This window comes from Polyergus mexicanus, unplaced genomic scaffold (genome assembly GCF_030449975.1).
Source record: "Polyergus mexicanus isolate NDT 795.1 unplaced genomic scaffold, iyPolMexi1.0 SCAF_11, whole genome shotgun sequence".
Classification (NCBI taxonomy): domain Eukaryota; kingdom Metazoa; phylum Arthropoda; class Insecta; order Hymenoptera; family Formicidae; genus Polyergus; species Polyergus mexicanus.
This window is the reverse complement of record NW_027223331.1, coordinates 4,384,082-4,395,575: the sequence shown is the minus strand read 5'-3', so window position 1 is coordinate 4,395,575 and position 11,494 is coordinate 4,384,082. Positions and strand designations below refer to the sequence as shown.

The following is an 11,494-nucleotide window of genomic DNA, read 5'->3' as shown; positions in this document are numbered from 1 at the left end:
GACGAAATGTTTTGGACCAAATTGAAGGAAACTAATATGTGCCCATATTTACGTAAATGCAACGAATATTATTATCACATCTGTGGATGTCATCAATTTTCAGCCAGTGTCGATCAACCGCACTACCTCCTTCTCACCGAGAATAATAGCATATGTTATGTGCCACAAGGTATGGTTATTAGTAGCATGCCTATAAATCACATATGTGTTTTATCTTTTATTTGTACAATGTATAATATATCTTTTTTGTTTTAGATCAACTATCGATACGTCCACCAAAAAAGATCAATAACATAGAAATTGGAAAATATTTCATTAAATTCGAAGGCACTTATTACGTACCGAATAAAAGCTTAAGAGAACATTATCCCGACGACACCGCTGCAATAGCCAAAATACTCGCCAAGTAGTTTTTAATTATCTTAAAATATACAACTTATAATTTGCAGAACATAGATTGCAGAATATTTTCGAAAACATCTGATGACATTTTTCTCAAAAATGTTTTATTTTCGAGATTTCGAGAGTTGTTTTTAACGAACAACATATGCACGTATATAGATATAGAATATAGAATATCATTTTATAAATTTTGTAAATATTACATTGTAAAAAAATTTTTTTTACTGTACATTTAATTAAGTAAGAAAAATAAAAATTTATATTGCATAAAAATCTATGTATAACTTATTAATGTGTATTTAAAAATTTAAAAATTATGCACTAGTGCGCACCGATGCACGATTAAAAACGATTACACACAAATTTATATAAACATAAGCAATTAGAACAATAAGATAATTAATATTACAAGTCTTTTGAAAATAAACACATGACAATAAATACGTTTCGCTTAAAGCTATTTTTTCTCGAAGAACAAGATTCTCTTCGCCCTTTTATAAAATTTTTATATTTCTCATATTTTTAAAGTAATTTTATTTGATTAAGAAGATTTTTGCACTCGGATAAAAATTACATACAAACTTAAAAATTAGATAAACAATTTTTTTTCCTTATCTAAGTAAAAATTATTTGAATTATATTGTATTTGATGTCATTATTTTAACCTTGTTTAAAAATCTCATTAATCCATTAAAATTACTTTTTAAAATAAAATATAAATATTATAATTTTTATTACATAAAATTTTTGAATATTATAGATAAATTATTATAAATAGATAAGTAAAGATTTCCGAAATGTCATCGAGAGCGAAAATGAGTAAAAAGAGCAAGCGAGATGACGTATCGTCAAAGAGTTTCGAAGTCTCTGATATGCAAGGGGTTTTATTCCTTTATACATATAAGTATAGTATTTTATGAGTATATATGTGTCGTATTACCATAAAAAAAAATATATTATGTCTGTTTAAAAATAATTTTAATGGATTAACAAAATACGTAGCGAGAGATATATAAGGTATGATTAACGGTTATAACACGTCATAATTATACATTATCAAATCATTTTAATTTATATAACTTTTTATTATTAATTTTTTTAATAATTATATTATTAAATTAAATTTTTAATTTATGAATTCAGTTGAATGTATTAATGCGCACCAATACATATTAAAAGCTATTATAAATAAATTTATATAAGCATAATTAATTTTATTTTGTTATAATTTTAACCACGTTCTATTGTTTTTTAAGCAGTTTTAATTGTTGACAGCGTTAATTAATTTTTTTGTATTTATATGATCGCCGGTGATACTATCAGCTGTCAGATTTTCGCAAAATGTCAAAAAATCGCGATGTTTTGTGCAATATTGTTTTTTTAGCGTATAAAATGTTGAGAGTGTTTTTTCTATCTTGTGGAATTTCATTCAGAATTTTAATTAAAAGGTCGAAAATGCGAAAATAATATTTTTCTCAGGACATTTAAATAAAAACTAAAATATCTGTTTTATTTTAGAAAGTAATTTTTTGAAAATAATTTTAATGAATTAATAAGAATTTTAATCAAGATGACATCAAAAACACGATATAATTCGGATAATTTATACTTAGATAAGGAAAAAAATATTTTATCTAATTTTTCAATTTATATCCAATTGAAATTTATCCGAGTAATGTCGCGTTTTTTTATGTCATTTCATTTGCAAAAATCTTATTAATCAAGTAAAATTACATTAAAAATATAAAAAGTATAAAAATTTTATAAAAGTTTTTATATATTCAATAAATGCACTCGAGACTAAACTAGACTATTAGATTAGACTATTTCTGCTTTTTTTCGAAGCGTTTAGTGGACAAAGGCAAAGAATTTTGTTCTTCGAGCGAAAATAGTATTTAGTTTATCTATTGTTACGTTTATTTTCAAAAGACTTGTATAGTATTATAAAATTATCTTATCGTTTTACTTTTATATTTAAATATCAGGAGGGATCTCCAAATCCCAGGTTATTTCTGCTAATTCAGCCAGCAAGTAGGATTGTTAGGACTATAGGGAATTTAGGAAACCATTTGGACATTAAGAAAAAAGCTAAAAATAAAATTACAATATATAATAATAATATCTAATTTATTGTTAAATTTATTTTCGGGACAATTAAAAAAATAAATCATAATAATATTATAAAACATTATAATATATATTTTAATGTATATTTTATGTTAAAAATGTTAAATATATATATATATATATATATATATATATATATATATATATATATAATGCAATTATAATATAAATATATGTATATAAGCCCAAAAGTTTGTTAATGCTTTCACAGTATCAAATTATTTGCATTATAAAATATTTATTTCTTTAAATTAAATATTATATATATTTGATAATGATGATAGCATCATCAATTTGTAAATTACATAATTATATAATTATATCATATAATTCCGCCTGTACATGTCTCTGTAAAGTTTCATCGAAATCAGAATTTTCGGGTTTACGAGGTTCCATTGTCGGGTTTCTCTCTGGTAATACCAGTTTTGGCAATAGCGAAATGTATTTTCGAACACGCCTAATAACACGGAATAATTTTGTCGGTACTGGCAATGCATGTCGGAACACACCCATCGTTGCATGCGCACTAGCACTAGCAGTCGATCGGTAAACATTCCAGATGATGCACGTATGCGTGATTTGACGTATTTGACAAATTTCGGAGAAATTCCGTATGTGGAACGTCAGTTGCGATTAGGATTAAAATCCCAGAAGACAAGATCTCATTTTTTTTTTTAAATCCTTTTTTTCATCATGGACACGGATAGACCTTTGCACGAGGATTGGAAGAAACGGGTATATGCAGGCTCTCGTTTGTCAAATATAATATAATTGGAAGCACTAGAAATGTTCCGCGATTCTGCATTACATATATATTATTACATTATGCATCTGCATAAATAAATTAGATGAGTTTTGACATATGCAACTGAATGTAATCTTAATCCTGCTTTTTAGTGTATTTGATTATATTATTTAAAATACTTAACATATTAATTATATACAATGTGTTGTTATAATTCTGTTGACGCATAGAAACGTCATCTTGTTCGAGGCATAATGATATTACATTTATCTATCTTTATGTATCTATAATTATCAAACAATCAAATTTTTATATATTTTTTTATATATATTTTTAAATTTTTTGTATTTTTATATTTTTATATTTTTTTTTTTGTATTTTTAGGCTTTTGTAGGACCACTACCGGATAGTTTCTTGAGAATAGAAGAACGCAATGCGCAATTGCAGCAGGAAGCGGCAGATCAGCAAGCTGCTCTAGCTCTTCAACAGCAGATGCAAAATATGTCGGTAACTCATGATCCACGAGTGGGCAGGCTTAATATAACAATTTCTCAGGTAATCTTATTCTTCTTATATGCATGAGATATACCTATCATTAATTGACTTATATAAAACAACATCGCAGCTACCTATACTTTCTTATGTTAAGAAGTCGTTTCTAGGCCAAATTAGTAAAAAATTATGGAATGACAAGGATGGACCCATATGTGAGGTTACGAGTGGGACATGATGTATATGAGACACATACAGATTCAAATGGTGGAAAAAATCCACATTGGAACAAAGTGATTCAATGGTAAAAATATATATATACATATTCTGTTTTCACATATTTAAAGATACATATAACTGCCATAAATGTTTAAACATTTATTTCATTGTAGCTCCCTTCCACCTGGAGTTACTCAAATATACATAGAAATTTACGACGAGTGTTCCTTCGTAATGGATGAATTGATTGCGTGGGGTCATATAGAAATTCCACCACAAGTCATTCAGAAAGGAGACACACACGAAGATTGGTATATGCTTAGTGGAAAGCAGGGAGAGAATCAGGAAGGCATGATCAATTTAGTTTTTAGTTACATGGTACAAACAATAGATATCATATATCTTATGTTAATTATATTTATATTATTGCTTTTGTGTATTTAAAACAACAGTTTGCTTTGAATCAAATTTAGAATTTAACTGCCATTGTAGTCTGCATGCTTGTGATATTAACCCTTAAAGATCATATATGGATCACTTTGATCCTATCGGTATTTTAACAATAATAGAATATCCTGAAAGCCTTAACCAATACCAAAATTTTTAAACTTAATCTTTTTAACTTTTGTTGTATATGATCATTTTCTTCAGATGTCAAAAAATATATATAAATTTTTGTAGATTTTTCCAAATACTTTGAGACAGTTAGAAATGGGATAAGATTGTGACTCATATGTGACCAGGAATAGAATAAAAAAATATGTGACAAGGGTTAATATTTAGTACTATAAAGAAATTATTATTTATTTATTTATTTATTTTTTTTTTTTTAGAAATTTATTCAAATATTTTCTTTGTTTTTTTATGGCATTTCTATTATAGAATAAATTGCATCCATACTCTTCGATAATGATGGTTCCTTCTGCAACGATGTTCGGTATGCCGAATTATGCCCCAGTGACTGTTTACACAAAACCTCCGGCTGTTGCTGCACCAACAGTCGTACCAAGTTCTTTGCCAAATGCAGAGGTCGAATTAAAGCAGGTATTTATTGTATAATTCACAATACAATTTTTTATCCAATGTTTCTTTTGTTATGTGCACACATAATTTTAACTTTGCAGATTGCAGAAATGTTTCCAAATGTTGACAAGGAAGTTATCAAATCAGTATATGACGCTAATTACGGCAAAAAAGATGTAACAATTAATTCGTTGCTTCAAATGTGCGAATAAGTCTCAATTTTTTTATGCAGTTTGCTATATGTAATTTTATTAAATATTCTTTACTAATAAGTATTCTTTTGGAATATAATATACGAAAATCTAATTTGTAATATTTCCATACGTAATAATTAAGAGCAGAATATATTGTTTTAGTATAAAATGATATTCTTTTGAAGAAGCATGTTTTTATTTTTAACATAACATTCTTATTGTGTTTTAGTTAATAACTTTTGTTATACATATGTTATTGTTACTTCAGAGTTTATATTATCTTCCTTATTTCTCTACATATACAAGTATTTATTTTTTGATTTTACGGGAGTATACGATATATATAATCTATTTCTGTTCTGTATATAATTTAAATACACATTAGTGTATTCTACAAAATTGTAAAAAGATATACGCTTAATTGATAATTGCATATAAATTGTAATAAATGTTATATATATATAATTTGTACAATTTTATCCATATCAGAGGCATAAAACAATCCGAAAGTGTCAGGGAATATTAAAAATTTTATATATAAACAGTAAAATAGCTATAAAAATAATTAGTATTGAATATGTATTTCTTATTGTCGAATTGCAAGGCATACGGTCGGCTTCAGATTGACAAGCACATGCTTCAACGGCAAATCCTTCAATCTAAAAATATATTACAGTATATTATATCTCTGTATATTATTGAATAATATTAATTTATATAATCACATAACTACAAAAAATGTTCATTATGTAGATTTTATGTATGTACACACATACACACACACACACACACACACACACATAGATATATATAATATATGATACATACATATGTAACATAACAGCCTGATGTAACTGCTATTGCCTGGTCTTCTATGACTTTCCCACAAAAATAACTGGCGTTTATAACTACAAATAATATTGATATATGTACAAATCATGCATTTGGATTTTATAATTTCCTGTTTTGTTATAAAATGTATTTACTTTTTCTATTATATAAATATGTATACTTTATACAAACACTACAATCAGATTCCAGTGGATCAAGACAATTTGAGTCAAGACAATCTGAGTTTTCATTATTTTGTATGTCGTTCCATAGTTTAGTTGTATTTAGTTCTGTATAATCTGGAAGAAATATACAGAGAATATTAATTAATTGAAAAAAATAAATGTTGAAAGCCCAAACTATACTATATAATCATACTCACTTAATATAGGATCTTTACAAGGAATATTTGGATATTTTTCATTGTAGAATGTGCAATTTCTTTCACCCCTTGGGATCCATGTAAACTTGAAGCATTGTGGTTTATTAGAACCTGTGTCATTATATAAAAGTAGATTCTGATTAAAAAGAAAGAAAGAGAAATTATAGAAAATTGATAAATCTGTAAAGCGTTCAATGAGATAAACTAAATGTGAATTAAACAAACCAGAAATATCAAATAGTTCTATATCATTGCTTTATATATAACTTATTTTTTGTATCGCATTCTCTATAATCCATAAACGAGGGTGAATCGAAAAGTAACTTGGTTCAAAACAATAGACAATAATTTTAAATTCAAGTTGTATTTTATTTATTTATTTATTATTTTTTATTTATTTATTGTTTTATTTTATGTTATATAACAAATACATGAACCAAATTACTTTTCAATTCAGCCTCATAGATTCATAGATATATCAAAGTAACATTTTTAATACGAAATGTAGATTAAAAATTTTTTAAAATTTTTCAATATTTTTACATATAATGTATGTATATGTGTGTGTATGATATATGTATAATATTTATACAATACGGCCTAACGTAAAACCTTTTTGTATGTGTATATATGCGCTTAAATATTTTTTACATTCTATTTTTACTTGCCAATTATCAACTGAGAAACTGTTCTCGTTATTAGAATCTTGAATGAAAATATCGCTAATATGTATCGACAACCTGACAATGCTATGCGGCATTATTTGATATTTATATTATTATTAATGTGTGCAATATTTATAAGATATTATCGACATGTAAGACCGAACACTCTTTGTGAAGGAAAATAAATATATTTACCTAAAAGCACATTGCAGGTACAAATTGTTAAAAATATAGTCAAATAAATCTTTTTCATTCTCGTGGGCTAATTCACGCAACATTAAACAGATACTGTTCATATTGCTATGAAAGATTGGGGGCTTATCTGATAAATATGATCACAATCGTATAATGACAGCATATGTCAGATATCACATTGCTATCATTATCAGTATAGCAAAATATTACAACACGATAATATAAAGGATATGTAATTAATAAATTCGTCTGGTAATTATAGAAAACAATGGTAAGTTAATACAATGACAATATCAAAAATTTATTATAACAATAGCTAATCAATCTTTACATTTTTTGGCAGATATAGCATTTCATCGTGCACTTATCTTCTTTACATTAATTAATTATATGTAGATATTTTATAACGATATATTTTATATAATAATAAAAAATATTTTATATTTCACAATATAAAAAAACATATTTGTTGGAGTAAACAGATGAATTCTGTTTTTTATAAATAGAGAATCTTCGGCTCTTATTTTATAAGATTACTTGTATGAACTAGAAGATTTTAAGTATAAGCGTTATAAGTAATTTGTTCGTTAGTAATCATTTTTTCTTTATAAGATTGCACCTCGCTAAAACTCATCATGCCTCGCTAACGCTTCGCCAAAGTCCGTCGCCTGAGATCCGACAAATATGTCGTATTTTTCCAAAATTTCGTCCTTCGTGAGTTTATGATCTGCATCCGTATCCGCTTCATAAATCAAGTGCCTTGATTCTGCTTCTGCGTGATCAAAATCCGCGGGAATAATCCACGTCTTTACCTGTTTCGAAGCAGAGTTCAAATATAGTTTTATTGGATCCAATTAATAATGCAAAAAATATTTAAAAAAAATTTTTTAATGTTTTTTTTTATAACAATTATAAAACATTAAATATCACCAACCTCATCGGCATTCAAGAATCCATCCCCATCTTTGTCCCTATACAAAGAAAATTGTTCTTTCTCATTCTTCACCCATTCCGGTTCTTCTTCATCCTCACTGCCTTTGTACATATCACCTGTTAACAAATTGAAAATTTTATTTCAAGAACTGTTTAAGCTATATCTTTCAAGTGCAACAAAGGAACATCATTACCAATATATTCTATAAGAGATATCTTTCCATCTTCATCTTTATCAATGTCCTCCATTGTTTCTAATACTATCACATCCTTCATATGATCTGCCTGTTCAGCATGAAGGAAGGAAGTGAATTCCTCCTTGGTCAGAGCATCATCCCCATCCAAATCTGCAGCTGCCCATCTTCTGCGATCCCTTTTCAGCATGTGAAAATACGAAAAAGAGTCGTCGTCTGATTTATCCTGCCTTTCCTTCTCATATTCATTTATATCTCCATAAACCATTGCTGTATACTCTTTCCAAGATATTTTATCCTTTCCATCAGGATTATGAGATCTCCACTGACGTTCCACATCATCCCTAATATAACGCTGTTGTGTATACATTATCCAATCTTTAAGCTCCTCTTGTGTCACATAGCCATCCTTATCATTGTCTATTTTATCAACAATTATCCCTAGTCTTCTGGTACTTTCTTCAGGAGTAAGCTGATCAAATGTTTTAGCCTCTTCTCCAAGGAAAGCTTCATGATCATAGGCTGAATTGTGTTGCGAGTTGATATAATGATCTTCATTACTGACATCCTAAAATATATATATAATATGCTTGATAAATTCCTCAAAAATTATAATCGTTTCTTCATTTTTTACATCTTTAACTATAATAAAAATGTTGTATCAAAGATGTTTTAAAGATATTATAAATAATAATGTTATTTGTCTCTGACAATAAAAACATTGATAAATATTGATAAAATGGAACTCTTATAATCAGAAATCTTTAATTTTTTTTATAACCTTGTTTAAAATGCGCTGCTCCGCGTCCGGCTTCGGGATCACCGTCGCCAGGATGGAGAAACCGAATAAGATTTGCAGAAACATGAGATGTAGTATTCCACGGTAATGCATCGGCGTGAAAAAGAAAGCAGGAAGCCGCGAAAAACTCAGCTGAAGAGTGTCCGAGTGACGTCCCTCACCGAAACGAACGCGAGGAACGACCAGGAACGACACTCTTCGACTTCCACATCAGCAAGAGCAACGAAACCAAACGTCACACCCCCACCTCTTAATTTCGTGTTCGTACTACGCGCATCTGTGTGCGAAAATGTACGATTCTTTCGGTCGAGAAACGCTCGTGGGATGTTCGATGGCCGAGATGTTCGTTGGATGTTCCGCCGAGAAACGAATCCGCAGCTTCCACGTGATTCTATTACTAAGAGCCCGGTGTTCTTTAAATGGATATATATATATATATATATATATATATATATATATATATATATGTATATATAGAATACATATACAGTTACACGCGACGTTACATTTATCGAATGTAACGTCGCGTGTAACTCAAAGTTGTGATTATATAGCACATAGTACAGCTGTGTAACAGATATAAAATATATAATAGAAAAAAAAATTAATATATTTGGAAAAATATTCAATTTTGTCTAAGATATTCGAGAAACTGAGAATAAATTTAATATTTACGAGGTCACAAAATTTTGGGAATTAAATCTTTGTGCAATTCACAGATTTTTTTATTTAAAACAATGCACAACAATAAAACTTGTTCTATATAACAGTCAATTTATATTATGAACTTGTTGAAATGAAATAATATCTTTATTGTATAAACATTTCTTTGCAATCTGCACTTTTTTTAAATAATAAAGTGGCAGATTGAAAAAGAATGAAAATGTTGCACGCCTTTTTTACATGGATATATAATACACATTTGTGAATGAGCAGCCCAAAGGTTCACTTTATGAGCATTCAATTAGTTTGCAATGCAAGAGTTTTCTGTACAAGAATTCACAATGAATGCATAATGAATGTATTAGAAACGATTTATCTCTCTCTAAGAATCAACATTATTTTAACTTCCAATTATCCATTTGGCTTTTCCACTACATCTAAAGTAACTCGCGCAATATTCTATGGCTTTTTTTACTGAAAGAGAATAGTCCATATATTAATTACAAATACCATACATGGACAAATTATTAAACAATATAAACAATCCGGGTATTATCTACTTGTTATCCTTATATTTATAATGATGCTTCTACTCTGGTACTTCTTTGTCTTTTAGGAATTCCAGTCTTCCTGAATTCACTTCTTTCATTTAGATATTGTTCTGTACACTCTTTAATAAAGTCTTGATTGAAGAACCACTTTTTCATGCATGATTTCATTATTTCATTTTCTTTTCTACACTTTATAACATTTAGCAATCCTGAATTGAGGCAGCAGTCGTGGAATTCTGTAGAGAAAAGAGATTATAATTGATACATACATTCTATTTGTGGCGATATAAATTAAGTAATTACCTTTAACTTCACCGATGCATTTTTCCGTTTTAGTTCTTTCTCGCATTAACTTTGGTATCAGTATATCTTTCTCCACCTTCCTTAAGCTTTTGTCGTCAGGATCACCTGAAATAAATATGTAAGAGTTATTCCAGTTTTGGGGAAAAAAAAAAAATTGCAAATATAACCTATTTTTCGACAATTTTCGATTTGCTATAATTTTAGCAACAAAAAAAAATTATATTTATTCTCTCATAATATTTTATTAATAGTGAATCAAAAGAAAAATTTTACCCAGTCCCTTTGGTCCCCCGGCAAGTTTAGGCGATATCACCGCATACGTTTCCTTCATCGTTGTATATTTTACGTTCCATCCAGTTGTTTGACACAACAACGTTATGTACGTCATCGCAATAATACGGGTTTCGACTTTCAGAGGGCATGATAGACGTTGATCAACCGAAATATATGGAAGTTTGACATCTCTGTTCGCTCTCCTCTATGTTTCTCCTCGTCAAGCAACACTAAACAACCAACAGGCTGCGCGTATATACACACGTATATTATAGGTAGTGTTCCGAAATTCACTGCTAGTACTGGAATAGTTCATGTAACATATTATAAATTTCCAGTACTCTGGCAGAATTTTGAAACACAGTTATATACGTATAACTCATTCCATATACACGTTCTCTGATCTTCAATTAAAAAAAATAGTTATATAAAACTTACAATATTTATAATATAATTATTATACAATAATCCATCATCATTATAATACATTATTATATATTGGA

The 11,494-nt window shown here is 28.2% G+C and overlaps 5 protein-coding genes across 5 annotated transcripts in view; 1 reads left to right on the top strand and 4 right to left on the bottom strand.

Moving 5' to 3' along the window:
- The window catches only part of Prx6a (Peroxiredoxin 6a), a 111,814-nt gene that overhangs the window by 1,305 nt on the left and 99,015 nt on the right, over positions 1-11,494 (bottom strand). The gene's annotated exons all lie outside the window — the stretch shown is intronic.
- Positions 3,058-6,865, top strand: LOC138937775 (toll-interacting protein). Its single transcript, XM_070304368.1, has 6 exons — positions 3,058-3,264; positions 3,659-3,829; positions 3,937-4,070; positions 4,159-4,363; positions 4,868-5,029; positions 5,110-6,865. Exons 1-6 carry the CDS (start codon positions 3,223-3,225, stop codon positions 5,218-5,220), a joined length of 825 nt encoding a protein of 274 aa, XP_070160469.1. The 5' UTR covers positions 3,058-3,222; the 3' UTR covers positions 5,221-6,865.
- On the bottom strand, positions 5,511-7,415 carry LOC138937776 (uncharacterized). Its single transcript, XM_070304369.1, has 5 exons — positions 7,276-7,415; positions 6,416-6,526; positions 6,189-6,332; positions 6,031-6,110; positions 5,511-5,861 (listed from the first exon to the last, which is right to left on the bottom strand). Exons 1-5 carry the CDS (start codon positions 7,331-7,333, stop codon positions 5,715-5,717), a joined length of 540 nt encoding a protein of 179 aa, XP_070160470.1. The 5' UTR covers positions 7,334-7,415; the 3' UTR covers positions 5,511-5,714.
- On the bottom strand, positions 7,603-9,597 carry Scf (Calumenin scf). The gene is made up of 4 exons (XM_070304257.1): positions 9,184-9,597; positions 8,403-8,970; positions 8,210-8,325; positions 7,603-8,087 (listed from the first exon to the last, which is right to left on the bottom strand). Exons 1-4 carry the CDS (start codon positions 9,292-9,294, stop codon positions 7,899-7,901), a joined length of 984 nt encoding a protein of 327 aa, XP_070160358.1. The 5' UTR covers positions 9,295-9,597; the 3' UTR covers positions 7,603-7,898.
- On the bottom strand, positions 10,425-11,162 carry LOC138937725 (COX assembly mitochondrial protein homolog). The gene is made up of 3 exons (XM_070304258.1): positions 10,992-11,162; positions 10,719-10,823; positions 10,425-10,651 (listed from the first exon to the last, which is right to left on the bottom strand). Exons 1-3 carry the CDS (start codon positions 11,104-11,106, stop codon positions 10,440-10,442), a joined length of 432 nt encoding a protein of 143 aa, XP_070160359.1. The 5' UTR covers positions 11,107-11,162; the 3' UTR covers positions 10,425-10,439.

What these genes read in the sequence shown, in the direction of transcription:
- LOC138937725 (XM_070304258.1), bottom strand. Translation starts at nt 11,106, where the DNA reads ATGACGTACATAACGTTGTTGTGTCAAACAACTGGATGGAACGTAAAA. An exon ending in CGGGGGACCAAAGGGACTGG is followed by an intron (nt 10,824 to 10,991) that starts GTAAAATTTTTC and finishes TATTTATTTCAG; the next exon opens with GTGATCCTGACGACAAAAGC. An exon ending in ATGCATCGGTGAAGTTAAAG is followed by an intron (nt 10,652 to 10,718) that starts GTAATTACTTAA and finishes TTTTCTCTACAG; the next exon opens with AATTCCACGACTGCTGCCTC.
- LOC138937775 (XM_070304368.1), top strand. Translation starts at nt 3,223, where the DNA reads ATGGACACGGATAGACCTTTGCACGAGGATTGGAAGAAACGG. An exon ending in ATTTAGTTTTTAGTTACATG is followed by an intron (nt 4,364 to 4,867) that starts GTACAAACAATA and finishes TTTCTATTATAG; the next exon opens with AATAAATTGCATCCATACTC. An exon ending in CAGAGGTCGAATTAAAGCAG is followed by an intron (nt 5,030 to 5,109) that starts GTATTTATTGTA and finishes TTAACTTTGCAG; the next exon opens with ATTGCAGAAATGTTTCCAAA.
- Scf (XM_070304257.1), bottom strand. Translation starts at nt 9,294, where the DNA reads ATGCATTACCGTGGAATACTACATCTCATGTTTCTGCAAATCTTATTC. An exon ending in AGCAGCGCATTTTAAACAAG is followed by an intron (nt 8,971 to 9,183) that starts GTTATAAAAAAA and finishes TATATATTTTAG; the next exon opens with GATGTCAGTAATGAAGATCA. An exon ending in ATCTCTTATAGAATATATTG is followed by an intron (nt 8,326 to 8,402) that starts GTAATGATGTTC and finishes ATTTGTTAACAG; the next exon opens with GTGATATGTACAAAGGCAGT.
- LOC138937776 (XM_070304369.1), bottom strand. Translation starts at nt 7,333, where the DNA reads ATGAAAAAGATTTATTTGACTATATTTTTAACAATTTGTACCTGCAAT. An exon ending in TACCTGCAATGTGCTTTTAG is followed by an intron (nt 6,527 to 7,275) that starts GTAAATATATTT and finishes ATAATGACACAG; the next exon opens with GTTCTAATAAACCACAATGC. An exon ending in ATATTTATATAATAGAAAAA is followed by an intron (nt 6,111 to 6,188) that starts GTAAATACATTT and finishes TATTATTTGTAG; the next exon opens with TTATAAACGCCAGTTATTTT.